Source organism: Lepeophtheirus salmonis, chromosome 6 (assembly GCF_016086655.4).
Source record: "Lepeophtheirus salmonis chromosome 6, UVic_Lsal_1.4, whole genome shotgun sequence".
NCBI lineage: Eukaryota > Metazoa > Arthropoda > Copepoda > Siphonostomatoida > Caligidae > Lepeophtheirus > Lepeophtheirus salmonis.
In genome coordinates, this window is record NC_052136.2 from 56,960,186 (window position 1) to 56,977,588 (window position 17,403).

The 17,403-nt window shown below is 31.3% G+C and overlaps 1 protein-coding gene across 2 annotated transcripts in view; it reads right to left on the bottom strand.

Moving 5' to 3' along the window:
* Positions 1 to 11,811: 11,811 nt before the first annotated feature.
* Positions 11,812 to 17,403, bottom strand: part of mAChR-B (muscarinic acetylcholine receptor) — a 28,427-nt gene continuing 22,835 nt past the window's right edge. For both annotated transcript variants that reach the window (XM_071889772.1, XM_040715809.2), the window contains 4 exons: positions 14,314 to 14,408; positions 13,831 to 14,129; positions 13,525 to 13,762; positions 11,812 to 13,462 (listed from right to left, as the gene is read on the bottom strand). In XM_071889772.1, coding sequence (XP_071745873.1) covers positions 12,121 to 13,462; positions 13,525 to 13,762; positions 13,831 to 14,129; positions 14,314 to 14,372 — 1,938 coding nt within the window. In that variant the 5' untranslated portion in view covers positions 14,373 to 14,408 and the 3' untranslated portion in view covers positions 11,812 to 12,120. The remainder of the gene's footprint in view (positions 13,463 to 13,524; positions 13,763 to 13,830; positions 14,130 to 14,313; positions 14,409 to 17,403) is intronic.

Here is a 17,403-nt window from a genome sequence, read left to right on the forward strand (position 1 = left end):
TATTTAAAGAAAGATGGCGGAGTAAAAACATTTGCATAAGATGTTTAAAACCCAGGAAAACATTGCACATTTGCAATATAAAGTGTTAATAGTACCAGAATGAATACAAGGTGTATCATTCACAATTAACTTGCGCGAAAAACAAATTTAGGCAAAACCTTTAAAGTTCAAAACTTTCGATAAGAAAGAATCCACTGATAAGCAACACTTGAAGAGAAACACTGAAAGTAAAAACACTGATTTTACAAAAATTGCAAAATCAAAATCTCAGCGTCCATAACTTTAGCTATTACTTCATAAGGCAAAAAATCTGGTGGAAAGAAGCCAAGAATTAAGTTTGTTTGTATAATGTGAATTCTATTAGTAAAGATTATTTTACAAATATCCAAAAATCGTATATTAATGATTCTAACAAAGTTGTTAAGTTATATGACAATTACAGCTGTCATTTGGGTAATTCATGGGGGGAATCACTTAGTGTAAAGCAAACAAGTCAATTACGGGTTATAAATTATAAAGGTATATCTGTTTTGTGTTATTTAATGAATCCATCAACTCATCAATTAATTAAAGTACGATCATTACTCGACTCAAGGTCAAATGTATATCCTATCAAAAAAAAAAACTGCCTTGGAACTAAAATTCATAAGTGTCCTCCACGATTTTAAAAAGGAATGTGTTAATTGATCGCAATATTACTATGCAGGAATTGAATGTAGTCTTTCAATTATTGATTATTGACAATATATTTCTGTCAGAAATCATTAAAGTTACTAATATAAAAGAAATTGGAGAACCTTTGTTAATAATTATAATTACAAATACTTAGCACCAAATAATCTTTTAAGATTATAAAATAAAACACGACTTGTTACTTTGATAGTATATATAAGAATGAGTCCATATTCATTTACTCGTTTGTAATACATACAAGGTACTATGAATACATAATAATAAGAACAATGACACACCATTTCCCCTTGTAAAGGAAGTTAAACACCAATAATTATTTCAATACATTAAAACGAAGACTTTGTCTCAACTTGGTCGGATATTTAGGTAGATCTAAAATTGGTTCCATTTGTGTATAATCTCGCTTTATTTGAATCGTATTTATCGCATTCTGGACCCGTCTTCCATTTTGACCTCATAGGAATTTCCATGCCTATGCTTCGATATAATGACGGCCTTTCGCTCCATCTCTTTGATTTATCATCTTGCCAACATACTTTCTCCCCCTTTGGGAAAGTAATTTGCTGTTTATATTGATCATTCTCTGAGGAGTTGCGTGTTTATTTATGTATATTAAGTTGCGTTACATTTTATGCAAAGTAATTTCGTATATATTATCTTGTATATAATCTAATAAAGAAGTAACTCAATAGGTGAAGAAATGAAGAATTATTCCTAAGTGCAAGAACCTAATCACTGTAATTAATTACATATCATGGCGCAGTCGGTAATTACTGATAATTAAAGCTAAGAATCTTTAAAAACTTTAATTAAAAAAAATATTATGTGTATTTTAAGTTATAAAATTTGATAAGTGAAAATGGTTGGACGAGGTGATGACTTAAGGAAGCGATCACCTAGTAAAAAGGTTCAAGTAACCAGAGCTGTTAATAGCATAACAGTTTGTTTAAGTCCCTATTAGCACGGAAAACATCTGAAGGTAAATTATTCCTAGATGAAGCAAGGATTAGTCTTCAAAAAGCCTATAAATCATTGGAGGATCATTATATGGAATTGATGGACATAGATCCAGATCAAACAGATGAATACAATACTCAATTGGAGGAATATAATACAAAATATAAAGAGACGCTAGAGAAGCTTTTAGATACTATGTCCTTGAATGAGCAACCAGCTGAACCAACTTTAAATAAACCACCCGAATCTTCAAGTCACATTATCCATATTACCAACTCTTCACTACCTTTTAATTTAACAAAGGATCATAATCTTCATGAATAAGCTGAATGGGTGAAAAGTTAGAAGAGTTACTATACTCCTAATTCAATTGATAAATTTCCCCTGCATGTTCAACATACTCACTTCTACAAGGGAATTGATGCTAGTCTGAGAGCGAGAATAAGTCCTAATATACAAGGCGCTGCTCCTGTTTTTTCTGAGGTTGAAGATAGATGTGTAAAAGCTTTAGAGGATGAATTACTTCATCTGTAGCCTCCCTTCCAAAGAAGATTACTAAGACAAATCCAAATTCAAAGTTCAATACAAAATACAATAGTTGATATACCTCAACAGTGAACAGTCCAAAATGTTATTCATCATCAAAAATTTATATTAATCAGATCAAAGGATCGATGTCTTTGAAGAGGATGGAATTGAAAGTTGAATCTAGTCTCAAAGGATGCTTGAAACATTTCAAGATTATGGTATTGCCGGTCACAAGGTCGAGCAAGAGTATAATTTCCTTTGATTATATAAGAGAAAATTGATTTCCTTTCACTACCACAAATCAACGGTTGTTCAATGCAAGTAATTATCCTATGAAATGTGAGGGAAATTGAAGTTACACATTCAAGTGAGAAAAGTATTATGGTTGATGTTAAAATTACATCGTCTATGAAAAGAGAGTTTCTCATAGGTATAGATGATTTGAAAAGATTATCAGTCATCACGGAAGGGTTTCCAAATATTTTAGTGAACAAAGTTCAATGCTTAAATAAAGAGATGGATAAAATCATGGAAGAATTTAAAGATATATTCAGTGACTCTCTAGACGATAAACCAATGTCTGGACCACCTTGAGTTGGATCACTCTCAACATATAAAAGCGCACAAAATTTTTGACAGCAAGTCCAATAAACATACATCAACAAGATAAAGCATAGGCACTTATCGATAAATTAATTAAAGATGAAATTATTGAACGAGTTTCTAACCCGACTGAATGGATAAGTCCTGCATTTTTCGTCAACAAAGAAGGAGGCAAGGGAGTCCGATTAGTAGTTGATTACACACGTCTTAACAAATATGTCAAACGTCCAATACATCCATTTCCAACAAGTGAAGATATAATGCTGAGTATCAAGCCTGATTCGAAATTTTTGCTAAAATGGATTGTGTTCATGGCTATTTCCAAACCCCCTTAGAGGAGGAGAGCAAGAATCTCACTATGTTTCTTTTACCAGATCGTAAATTTCGATTTACACGCGCACCTATGGACTTAAATGTCAGTTCGGATAAATGGTGTTCTCGTTTTGATACTATAATTCCTATAATTGAAAAGGTATGTGATGCTAAGAAGATAGTTGACGATATCCTTATTTAAGTACCTGATGAAGAAACTCTATTTCAAAGGACACGTCAAACTTTAATAGAATGTAGAAAGAAAAATGTAAAGATCTCTATAAAAAAATTTGATTATGGACCATGTGTTAACTTTGCTGGTTATTCCGTTTCTGGCGAAGATGTAAAACCAAATGAAGAAAAGCTCGAGGCTATACGTAAATTTCCCATACCAAAAAATATATCAAGTTTAAGATCTTTTATGGGGCTTATCAATCAACTCGGACACTTCATGCCGGATTTGGCCCACAAGACTACTAATTTAAGATCATTGCAGAAGAAAGATAGTAAATTTTTATGGCTAGAAGACCACACAGAGTCTTTTGAACCAGTAAAAAAAGCCTTGCTTAGTTCAAGGCTAATTGCCAGTTATTTTAATCCCAAGTTATCTACTCAATTGTTAACAGATGCTTCACGTTTGAATGGACTAGAATTTGCTCTAGTACAACGAGATGACGACAACTGTTTAAAACTAATTTAATGTGGATCAAGAAGCTCGTTGTAAGTATTACTTATACGGTTCACCTAAATTTCTTATTCTGAGTGATCATCGTCCACTTGTTGGTTTGTTCAAAAAAGAAATTACGGATATCCCAAATAAACGCCTACAACGTTTCAGGGAGGAATTAATTGATTACAACTTCGAATTGGAATGGGTTCCAGGTAAATCTCATGAGATAGCGGACGCTTTGTCAAGAGCTCCGATATTTGACCCACCTGAGGAGTCGGATGAGGAATTTGATGATAACACAGTGTTACGTAATAAAATCTGTACAGATCCTAGTATGTAACAATTGATCGACGCAGTAGTAAATGACAGTGAATATCAAATGATATTACAGGCATTCAGGTCGGGGACAGAAATGAAGAAATTTCCAATCAACCACCCAGCAAAACAACTATAATGAATCTGGGATCAATTATCTCTATTTGATGATGATGAATACACACTCTTCATTTATGACAACAATCGTATTATTGTTCCTTCGCCCGAGCGGGAAAGAATCTTACAATTACTTCATATACTTCATGCAGGCATTGTGAAAACAAGGAAGACGGCGCAACAACTCTACTTTTGGCCAAATATCAAAAATGATATCAAAAATATGATAGAGAAATGTGATTCCTGTCAGAAGTGTTTACCAAGTAAGCCAGATGAACCAATCATTAATTCAGAGGCCGAATATGCAATGTCACATGTGGCTTCCAATCTCTTTGAGTATAGGAGTGGTTTTCCTTTTATAGCCAAATTAAATTCGTTGTCTACAGATGCTGTTACAAAAATTCTATTTTCATGGTTTCATTGGTTTGGATTCCCAAATATATTCGTACTAATGGAGGATGACAGTATAGAAATGAATTTGATAAATTCTGTGAAAAATATATTATTATTCATGAGAAAAGTTCACCGCATAATCCTCAAAGTAATGGTTTAGCAGAGCAAGTAGTCAAGTCAGTTAAGTCAATCATCAAGAAAACAGATAAGACCAATATAGAAGTAGAATTATTTGCTTGGAGGAATACACCCAGAGCAGATGGATTTAGTCCGGGACAAATGATGTTCAGCAGAAGACAACGTGGTTATTTGCCAACACTACCTAATGCTCATGAAAAAATCGATTCAAATGATGCTTATGAGAAACCAAAGAAAACAATAAACGTTGTAAATTTTCTTTTCAGGTCGATCTGGCTTAGAAACAGGAGATCATGACAATGTATCTGCTATAATATTCTTTTCGATGCTGTTACAATATAACATCGGGAAATCCTTCGAAATTATTGCAAAACTGTTATGTATTTAATATGTCCTTTCTGGTTTTTATCTTCTTATATAAGTACTGTGTTTTACGTGTTATAAATAGTATCGTCTTATGTAAATATATCAGAGTATAGTTAGAATACACATGATCATATAAACAGTGTGTAGTTTCATTCCTCCACGTCATTCTTCCTCTCATCTCTCCCGGTCATCCTGGATCTCTCCTATTATAAATAAGATTGTGTCTCTCCCTCGTCAAGACGCAACAAAAACTTTGACAAGTTTTCCAACTGAGTAGCAATTCATTTCTTCTCTCCGGACTTATAAGGGCCGTTACTTTACTGATGTTAGCATTAAATATTATTGTTAATTCACAATGCCCGACAAATTTCATTTTAATTTCCACTTGCGTTACGGATATTAGGATGATAAGATTAATTCCATTGAATACAATATTTATCGAAAATATTCTTAGAAATAATGGGGATTGGTGATCCAGTATGAAGTAAAGCTTTAAATTGAAATTGTTTGTTGTGGGTATGATTCACAATAACATTGGCTTTTGGAGTATCTTCGTCGTATGTATTCAACATATTCCCAATAAAAGTTGAACAAATCTTCTTGTCTCTTCTAGGTATACGACACACTTTCATAATATGCCCCTTTTTGTAGCGATTCGAACAAATAACATTAAAACTATAATAGCAATCCTCAATCATGTGGTCTAATACTCCACGACAAGTACAACCTTTTGACATAATCGTGCTATTTGTATTGTTTCGGCTGTTGGTATATCGTCGATCTCCTTTCAAATCCCAAATCTATTAATGTTACCTTTTGGTATCACTGACTTATTATCAAATTTTCTACCTCTTTGAACAGGATTAATAGAATATTGAACACCTCGTTCCACTTCCCTTTTATTAATCCCTCTTGCTTCGTGAGATTTAGTAATTTTCTTCAATGTCTCTCTTGTTAAATCTCCCCCTGCCTTGAGATATTATTGTTTCAATTCGTCGTTATTCGTGGCAACAATGCATCGAAAAATATGCAACTGTTCGATAGACATATTCTTTACGTCTCCTTCATCTTCTAAAATAAACAATCTTCTTTCGAAATCAGATATATCTTCATCTTCTCTTTGAGTTGCCCTGAAGTATTTTAATCTTCTTGTAAACAATGGATATATTCTTCAAATATTAGTTGCTCACAACTATCGTTATCTTCGCCAAATATTGGCGTATCTGACAAAAATTTTGAGGCAATAGCTTTATCCAAATCAATAGACAAACAACTACGGAAGTAGGCATGTTGATTTTGAATTGGAATAATTTTCATATATCCATATTCTTTGAAATTGTTCCTCGAAATCCGATTGAATAATTTTATCGTTTTCTTCCCCATTATAATCCATCCAGGCATTAGCACCATCCTCAACACATCTATATCTATAATCACAGTATTTAATAGCATCCTGTAATTCTTGGATACTGAATGAATTAGGTGAATTTTCCTTATTCAGACTTATATGAGTTTTAAGACTTGTAATAGCTCTAGTGAGAAAACTTTTAATTCTTGTATAGATGTTCTTTGTTTTGATTGCCATCTTTAATTAATTACAAAGTCAAATGCACTAACAACAACGATCAATTTGAATCACGTCCAACAAAGATATGCACTACCCACTTGAATTAATATATCTACTTTTGAACGGAACTTTTCCAAATATATGCAACCTCTCATCATCCCCGTTCAATAAGTATTCTCTCAATTTTATAGATCTTCCTTATTATATTCCAAGATACTATCAATACATAATAATAAGAACAATCACATACCAAACCTATTCACCCTATAGTCATAAATCCTATGAATTATAATTACTTAAAGGAAATTTTGGTCATCAGAAAGTTATCCGATCAAAGTTAATAGACCATTTTAACTTCTAATCGCTGAACCATACTATGCTCAACTAATAAAGAAAGAGCAAATACTTTCACCAGAAATTTCAATGCCACCAGTAAAACATTCAAAGTTGGGTTGGGTTTTTAAGGGGAGTAACAGTAATAGATGCAGTTACAAATATAAATGTACAATTCTCTCAGGAAATTGACTACATGAATTATAAAATAGAAACTATATATAAAAATAGTTTTGAAACTTTTGACTCTAATAAATTTTGAGGAGAATATGTAGGTATAAGCCAACATGAACCTGATAAATTGATCTCAGCTATGGACTAGGGTTTTTTTTTTTTTCATATCAAGCAGAACAACACATCAAAGAAATATATGTTTATGATTCCACAAAAATCCTGTTTTGTTTAAATGCTCCGGAAAGGTACTTATACAGAAATTAATTGAATGACATATAATTACACAGAGCATTGCCTATCTGAAAAAAGGTTCTTAATAAAGTTAAATCAGAACATCAGTCATTAGTGGATGACGCTTAAAATAAATTTATTGAAAACGGATTTGCGGGAAAAATTCCAACGCAATTACCAAAAAAAGATCACCAAACCTACATTTTTAGATGTTGTCCTGTGCCTAAACGATTGACAACAAAATGTAGGATTGTAATAAACGCATCAATGCCCAATCAGAAAAATAAAAAATTAATTTATCAAGTTAAAGATGTTCATAAATAAACGGTAGTTATAAAAAAATTAATTTGGGGTAATACAAAGTCTTACATATCTGATATCAGACCAAACTCTTCTATGGTCTATTCAATGATCGGGCTGGAGGCAATCCCAAATAAAGATATAAAATAGTCGGTGGGGACTCCAAATAGAATTAGGAAATTAATAGTTGAGAGAATATTTGAGTTAGGGTACGGTGGATCCAGGGAAGACGTCAATGACTATAATCCACGCATCCCTATGCGGAACCCTTTTTCAAATGCAAAACAAAAATTGAACTATATTTAACAGGTATTTAGTACTACTGCTGTTGAAGTCTGACGAATTATGAAAGCTAGAACAAATGTATATTTGTATTGGTTATAATTTATCCGACATATTGATCTGGTTTCTACGTAATTTTTAAAGGAGGATCTAACAAAAGTTTGAGAAGTGACAATGGCTTTTCCTATATTATGTATCCTAGGTCTTGGTTTATGCGTTGCAAATGTTTAATGTGTAGGGGTAAGGCAAGATTTGGGTATTTCAGATGCTAAATTAAGCAATATCTACATTGCATCTATAATTATTACAAATAATATAAATTATATAAGTAGTATGATATTCTTTCTTGAAATTTTGTTAATGTTTATTTTTTTAAGGATTGAATCCAATAATTTAATAACGAATGTCTATCCAAATAAAATATGTCTTTCTATATCTAAATGATACTGATACTGGCAATAGGTTAATTAATTAACCACCTCCTATTGGGGTACAAGGGATCTTTCGAGTTTGTTTATAAATATAATTCTCATATTGGAGTCAAATACATATAAACTTTATCCCAGAATTGTTTATAACTGTCCTAAATAATTATCGCCTCTAATGAATAAAGATTGATACGGGGTTGATGTGACCATCATTGACTGGATAATTGCTACCACAAGCCAATATAGAGCACATTTAAAAACTGACTTTTTAATTACACGACTATTGAACATAGTGAACGCTGTTCGATGTAAAGGTGGAGGCCTTTCTATAGGGGTTGAAACATTTATTCAACGGAGAATAAATTTATTGAGGAGGTTTGACGAAAATGCATTCTTAATGTGATTTTTTCCTTAGATATCACCGACACTATATATATATATATGTAGATATGAAATAATGTTAATTTAATCCGTCGGAGTAATTATTTTAAATCAACGCAACCTCGAATCTATTAAATGTATCAACGTTCAATGCACATGTTTTGATTTATTTCAACTACCTTTTATTTTGTTGCTGTTTGTAATAATTATTATACTGTTTGTTACATTTTCTTTATTAATTCATACCATTGATATTGGATAACAATAAATGACGATTTAAAAAAATAAATAAATATATGCAATCAACATGATTGAAACTATAACCAAATTTAAATATTCTTTTTACTCAAATCTATAGATAGTTGTCTTAAAATATTTGTTATTTGATAGTATTAGAAACCTTATTCATTGTTTAACAAGAATACAAAGTATGAAGCAATTCATGGATGAGGAAGGATCAAACTTTTAAACCAAATAATGTAAGTTTGATAAATTGCTAAGACTATTTCTTTGTCTTTTTCTAATTACAACACTAAAATTCCATATAAATGATTTATGACTTACATTATTTTATTCTTCAACTAATAGGTAATATGGAGTTGTAGTTTTAATTCAAAATAGATGAAAGAATTAAACTTTTTTAATATTGAAAATGAAGGAAATCATATCAGAAATTTAATTAAATTTTTTTTTTTTTCAATCATTACTCAGGGTATGAATTACATAGCATCTGGACATGTTATTCACTTTCAAAGTCATGCAACCTCACTATTATTAGAATTACTATTTAGATTTAATAAAATTATTTTATTTTATTGTCAACTAACATAGTTAAAAATTAAAATATATATTTTGCATAGAAATTGATTGTTGTTCCAGGACGTGGAATATACAATCAACAGGAGTGGTCCCTTGTTGCCACCGATAAGACAACTTGTGGAAATCTCAAAAACAATAATATAAGAACTTCTATGCATAAATTTCCAACGTCAAACATGGGAATTCTTAATAAATGGAAATCAGCTATTACAAAAAAATTTGATATTTGGTAAAAAATATTTAATATCATTGCTAGTAGTATCTGATGAGGGCTTATATACATTTTTTTTGTACAACAATACAACATAATTATAATATCTATTTAATACAAACTTCAATCGTACTAAAAATATAAGTGTTAACAAATAGGGTACTTTTTACAAATAAACATATTTGCATTTTGGTAACAATAAAATTTATTTTTCAGACACAATAGTTGAATTTTGAAAAATTTCCCGGGTTAAGTAGCCCATATATTACTCATCGGTTTTACTCAAATAGAAAGTGGTTGAATGTCTCTATAATGTTCCCAGTAAAGAAGCAAATCCTTTCTTCGATAGATCTTGCCTGAGTACTACCAAAAGGGAGAGTTATGTTAATAATTCCATATTCGAACCAAAATAAAGAAATTATTATTATTTATATATCTAGATGGCAAATCAGTTGATAGATCTAAGAAATTTATTTGTTCTTTTCATTTTAAAATTTATGATTTAGAAACATAAATTAGATGGACAAATGGAGAACAAAAAAAGACGCATCTAATAAAAATCCTTTGCCATCTTAAAGATTCAAAAGAAAAGTGAGACTTAAATAAAGGACTAGTATATTTTCAATGGCTGAGGTAGGACCTAAATGGAAAATGATGAAACAGAATTGAGGGCACAAAAGTTTGTGAGAAAATATGACATGCTACTTTAAAGAATATCATTTATATCCGAACAGTTAAAGCTGGCAATTCAACCTTTAAGCCAAACAAAAGAAGTGATTTTAAAAAGCATTCAAGGCCCTCTGTTTTCCTATTACACATGCTGGGTAAATTATAGGCTCATCACAAATTCGTTCTCTACAAATAAATGCATAAAAAAGAACAGTACAAGTATTTGAATGTTATGTTAACATGATGATGTTCATTTATTCTTAAAGTGTTCATATTCAAAAGGTGGAAGAATGGCAAAAATCTTGTCGTCGGGCTTGATGAGATCTAATGCTATTGCAATGAAATTAATGACTACACCTTATAGACTATTATCGATTGACAAGAAACCCTAAGCTCTGACTGGAAGTTTTATTAACTATAAATAGTCTATTTTAAGTGATAAACTAGTTTTAGATATGTAAATACTTTATTTTGGCATTTAAAAGCTTATTTTATTTTAAATATCTGTTTGTTGGTTATTTTAAATGTTTGTTTGGTTGTTAGTTTTAGAAGTTAATTGTGCTGATATTACTTAAATGTGTTTACTTTGAGGATAATAAACCACCCGAACTCCGGGTCCAAAATAAAAAGAGCATGAAAACAATAAATATTAGGCCACTATTGCTACATAAGACTATTATGTTGATCGTTGTGATATATACATATTAATCAAGGATGTTCAGAATACTATCAGCCGGTATGCTAAAAAAAACAAAAACAAAATCTAACATGTTAACCCTTATAATTTAAAGAATGTTTTGGAGAAAAGCAGCTCAACTGATGCTCATGATCAAAACGATTTATTTAAGTTGTATAATTATTTAAAGTCAGATACACTTTTAATATATGGCTGCATATCAAAAAGGACTTCCCTTCTGGTAGGTCTGAAAAAAACGATCGTACATTGACTCTGTGGACTTTGAAACTAAGCTTACAATTCTTATTTTTGTATACTGAAATAGGGATTTGCATACTTAATTTCAATTTGAATTATTTTTGCAATTTTTTTTTACTATACGCAAATTTTGATTCTGTCATTTTTATAAAAATTACCAACTAAATTAACCATATTTTCAAATGTAATTATTGTTCTGTTTAGGGTATAAAAACAAAACATATCTTAAACTCAATAAATAGAAAGGCCTCCAAACTTCATTATTTCATAAAGCTTCAAATTTAATAAATAAACACCTGCTGCTTCCCTTTGTCTTGAATCAGCATCCCATTCCATACATCTGAATATATATATATTGACAAAATTTTTGGGAATACATCCGGGGCAAACTTTCTTTTAAAATTTTATTCTCATGACTTTTTCCTACAAAAAAATAAAAAACATTCGTGATAATGAATATTACGTCGTTTTGTGTGAAACCTCACCTTTTTTTAGAAACATATTGATTATATTTTATACTACGAAAGTATTTATTCTAGATTTATTCTAATGTAACATAATAATTTTATGTATGCAAATATCTATCTAATGTATTACACATTCATTATAGAGTTCATCTTTTTAGAAAAACAAAAACATTCTGAAATCGTATTTGAATATACATTTGTACATAATATTTAGAACCTACATATATATTATCTATTTAATCGAGAAATCTCCTTTCATGATTCGTTTGAAAGCGTTTTTAAACTGCTGATTACTTGCTGCATAGCAGAAAGGATTGATTTGGGCATTGGCATAACAGAGAAAGTAGGAAATCATATAAACGTGGATGTTGACTGCAGTAGGATAGAAACTTGCAAGAATTGCAATTACATGATATGGAGTCCAACATGCAACAAATGCTCCTAGTATGATAGATATCATACGTAGAGCCTTTTTGGCACGATTTTCAATCATGTTCTTATCCTTTTTCCGTCGTCTGAATCGTAATTTCTTTCGAATCGTTTTAAGTACAATCACCTTACTTCTTTTGCCTTTAACGGTGAGAAATTGAGAGGTTGTTATTCTTTCTTCCTTAGCCAACCGGTGATCTGATTCAGTTTGCTCTTGTTTTGGTGAGGCATTGATTTTTTTAATTGAGTCTAATTCACTCATTACCACCTTACGGTGTTCTAAAGACTGATCCTCGACCACAATATGAAGAACGGCGGGCAAGGGACTTTTTTCGTTGTGAGATGAGGATTTTTTTACATTTTTAAGCTTCGTGGTTCTAGCATAATGTTGATACATGGATACAAGAGAAGTCGGTGAGATTTGAGTACTTTTTGATTCCATTGAAATGCTTGGCCCTGGTTTCTTTCTACGATGGTTACATGGAGCAGCATGTCCAATGCATTTTTCTCCTCTACAACGATCAGGTGACACAATTTCTGTTGCCTTTTTTTCCACTGTTGTCTTAGCAACTGTATTGTTAGTAACCGGTGTAATATGCAGAACTGTTGGACGAACTTCCCTTACATTTGTTGGATTAGATTTTGTCTTTAGAGCTTCAGATGGGGCTGCCAAGGGTTTTCGAGCCATGTTTAAACATTTTTGCCTTTCCTTTTCCTTTCCCCTAGTTTTTTTACTGAGGGTCCATGCCGTTTGAAAAATAAAGGAGTATAGAACGATAAGTATTACAAGTGGAATCCAATAATATCCGATGATAAGTGATGTGTTGAAGAGTGGATCCTTGAGAAACTGAACCATGCATTCACCTGGGAGTAAATCTCTTTTTCCAATGAAATGTTCCCATCCGAATATACTGACAAAGAACAACAATGCTGACACCACCCAAATCGTTACTACAACAGCCATGATTTTATTACCAGTTCTCCATGTACGATATTGGGTCGCAAATTTAACAGAGCAAAATCTGTCTATTGTTATGGAGAGAACCGTAAACTGAGAGACTAAGCATACTGTATAATCCACTGAAAGCCAAAGATCACATAACATGGGTCCGAGTTCATCTGGCCAATATCCAACTAATACATAACTACAGAATTATTAAAATTAAAATGAAGTTAAAAAAACATAGCTTTTACTCATTTTTCTTACATTGTATAAAATGGCATGGAAACAGTACCAATGAGGACATCTGTAATGGCTAGGGAGGCAATAAAAAAATTTGGTGGTTGACGGATCTGTCTTTCCACAACAAAGGAGACAAGTACAAGGAGATTTCCAAATGTTGTGATAACAATGCATATTGCCAGAAAAATTGCTATAAGTACAGTTAAAGCAGTCCCAAATGGTGCAGGCCAACATTCAGGTCCGCATGGAATGCTTTGCTTACCTACAAAGAAAAGATATGATCTATGATGGTATTTCAGTTATACTCACGTATACGTAAAAATAACTTACTCAAGGAATAATTTCGACATAGCTCGCTAGAATTATTATACCCAAAGAAGGAGAGACATAGATTATTGTCATTGGGCAATAATGGTGGAGTCGAAGAAGGATTTGTTGTACTGGATACATATTGATCATATTGTTCAATTAGGTTAGTAAAGAGTTCTGTTTGATTGAATGGAAATGAAGATGATTTTTTGCGGTTTCTTATGATTGGGAGATCATCTATGCTGATTGATGGAAAGCATTCGGGAAGATCTCGTCCCAAAGCAGTGTTGCAGAGACGTTTTTTCTGCTTTTCAAGCTTCCTATCATTATATTATATATAATTTTTTTTTGTAATAATAGAGGAAACGTGACTACAATAGTTTACGAAGAAACTTGTCTTCCTCTACATAAGTGAGGGCAACACTAAATTTATATCTTATAATAGGCATGACTACATATTACATTATACTATTATTGTTGATAATAATGTATTAATTTGTTTACCATTTTGTGATATAATTTTCTCCTATTGTAAGAACCAGTGAGGACTTGTTTTCCTCCATCTTGTTTGTGACAGATATTCCATTCACTGAATTCTCCTATGACAAATGAGATGATTATAAATAAACATGTGTACTGCAAATGTATAAAGTATATTGGGTCAAACTTATTAAATTCGGTAGACATAATGACTTATTGGATAATTATAGGTTCGATATCCATATTAATGACGTTTCATAATAAAATTATTTTTACTTGATATTTAACGGATTTTTTGAGAATAACACCTCCTAAATACTACTCTAAGAAATGTTTTCATCCAGTTTTGAAAGAATTTTGATATTGTAACACTTTCAAACAGCAGTTTGAATTAAATGAGTAAAAGTATATGTATTTTAAAATGGCTTATTCGAAGAATTAGAAAGACAAAATTACTGCCTGGAGATATTTAAATATGTAATATATCCTTAAATTGAACCTAATACTTGTTGCAATTTAATGTCATACTTACACAAGCCCTCTAATGCAATACTTTTTTTAAATGGTGCGCCTTCGTCTTAGTTTTTGTATTTCGATGTTTATCGTAATTGATAACGTTGCTTCCCTGATAACTTTTTAGAAATAAACATTTTGGTTGTTTTTGTTTTTTGTTCATGTAACACCACTCACCCATGATCAAAAATGAATTTTATACTTAGTTTTTCGTCTTTTCTCCCAGAGCTTTCGTTCTGGCTTGCAAGTATTGAACAAAATGATTATACGGCCTGCACTCGTTATCTTTCAGTTATCAGGCCCGCAGTAAAAAAAGGTTTGGGTACCCCTGCTCGAATGTATAAATAATATTAATAATTTAAATCGGTAATATGTCTCATCTTTTGATTTTTGTTCGAGATTGTTCTTGTGTTGAAGGCCATGTAGTATGTAGTTCTACCGCCTCTTTTTCCAACTTTTAGTTTATTTTTGTCCGTAGCCTATTTTTGTTATTCTTTTTTTACTTACTTGGCTATAAACAATCCTTACTAAATAATAATGATTATATATTTACAGATACTATCTAATTTTGGCAAGACAACCATGGAAGGATTATCATATACATACCCCCACAGATAAGTTTAATATTATAATAATGAAACCTCTCTCTACAAGAGAAAAAAAGTTCTAAAAGGTGTGTGAGTCTGATTATCAACATCATTAAAGATAGTATTATTATGTGCATAGTGTTTATACTGTACGTAGATCTAATGATGAGTATACTAACCGCGTGTACATTTGGCACATCTTCCTCTTTGTAAAAGAGTGTTTGTTAGACTTTCCAAAGTTGTTTGAAATGTTTACGTATTTTGTAATAACTAGCATCCCTCAATGTGATAATCCCTGGCAACAAAATGAGAAGGAAACCTATCACAGTTCCTTTGGTTAGTGCCTGGTAATTTTGCCTTAAACCTTAATATATAAATAAATAAAGTCTATATTTCATTAACGTTTAATATACAATATTTATTACCCTTTAAATATTTGTTTTTATCTATTAAAGTTTGAAGGAATTATGATCTTGCCCAATATTAAGCATTTTTTTCATTCCAGGAGTTTTTGTAGTATTTTGTAGTATCTTGTTTAAAGATAATTACTAACAGAAAAGTGATTAGCATTTCTTCTATTCGAATCGTTGCCCTGTTTTTTTTTTCAAATTCTACTAATTTTATTTTCCATTTTGTTTCTGGTTCGAATTCATTACATAGTGAAATTTTGCTTTTGTATGCATTGAACTTTTGGAGAATTATTTCATCATTTTTGCAGCAGAAAAACAATCATTTTATGTGTCTTATAGTAATACACATTACATATTTTGATAAAAAAATTCCAAAAGAACAACAATTTTTAACCAAAAATAACAAAAACGACGTATAAATCTCAATTATTTATATAGTAAGGGGAAATATCCTTGAGGGAAAATGTCCAAAAACGAATGGTTTAAGGTAAAATATCCTGAGGCGAAATTACCTAATGTCCTTCTGGATATATTTCCTGGGACATTTAGTCTTAGTAATATATGACACTGGTCTTCAACTAGCCCACATTGCACTGATATGTCTTAATTTAACCTTTGGTCTCAAAAAATGCAACACGATGCTGTCCAGAGATTTTAGGTAAGGGAGAAGGGTCTCTAAACGAAGACAAAGTTTGCAAGGCATAACTTTTTGTCTGTAAGGATGTGTTAGATGGAACCCCATCCTGAGTCTATACATAATTTCCTTAGAGTAATTAGCGTTTAATCATAGCAAGACAGTCCTTGTCATCTGATGCTACCACCCCAAGGAAAATTACCTGAGGTGCTGCATGCTTCGTTCTGAAGGTCTTGTTAACCTCTTTGGATGATCCTCTTGGATTAATCTGCTTCACATATCTTCTTTCCAGATAACATTTAAGTGAGTGTTGCCCTTTTTCTTGCTGTGTACTCTTCTTCTTCTTCTTTTCATACAAAATAATTTTAATTTAAAAAAAAAAAAAATAACTTATCACCTGATTGTAATTTTATTTCCTCTTACTCCTAAGAAAATTTGAGAATCAAATCAAAAAGCAGGGAAAAAGTTCTGCCTGCACTCTGTAGTTTGTAGAAAACAATTTTTTACAAGTAATTGTCCTCATAACGCAGTTTCTAACTTTTATATATTTATATTTTTTTTGTTCCACTTCAAAAAGCATTTAGATATCAATTAGACGCATACTATGACCCCTGATTTAATGAGTTTTAGAAGTACTTCATATTTGTCCATATTTTGTGGAATAAATATGGCCTGTGGCTAATGATAATTGTAATGATTTTGTTAATATTATAATTATTTATATGACTTAAAGATAAAATATCGAAGCATTTGCAAATATTATCTAGAAATCTGTTCATTCAATATAAAACCAAATTTACAATATTGTATACTATTAAAAAAAAAATTGATACCTATACCAAGAATGAAAGGTTTCAAATTAGTTACGTTAATTCGAAAAAAAAGAAAGATAAGGAATGGGCGATGAATGATGATTTTTGACCCGTTATCTATTATTTTTTGTTCGGTACGACGCCTATTAAAAAAGAAA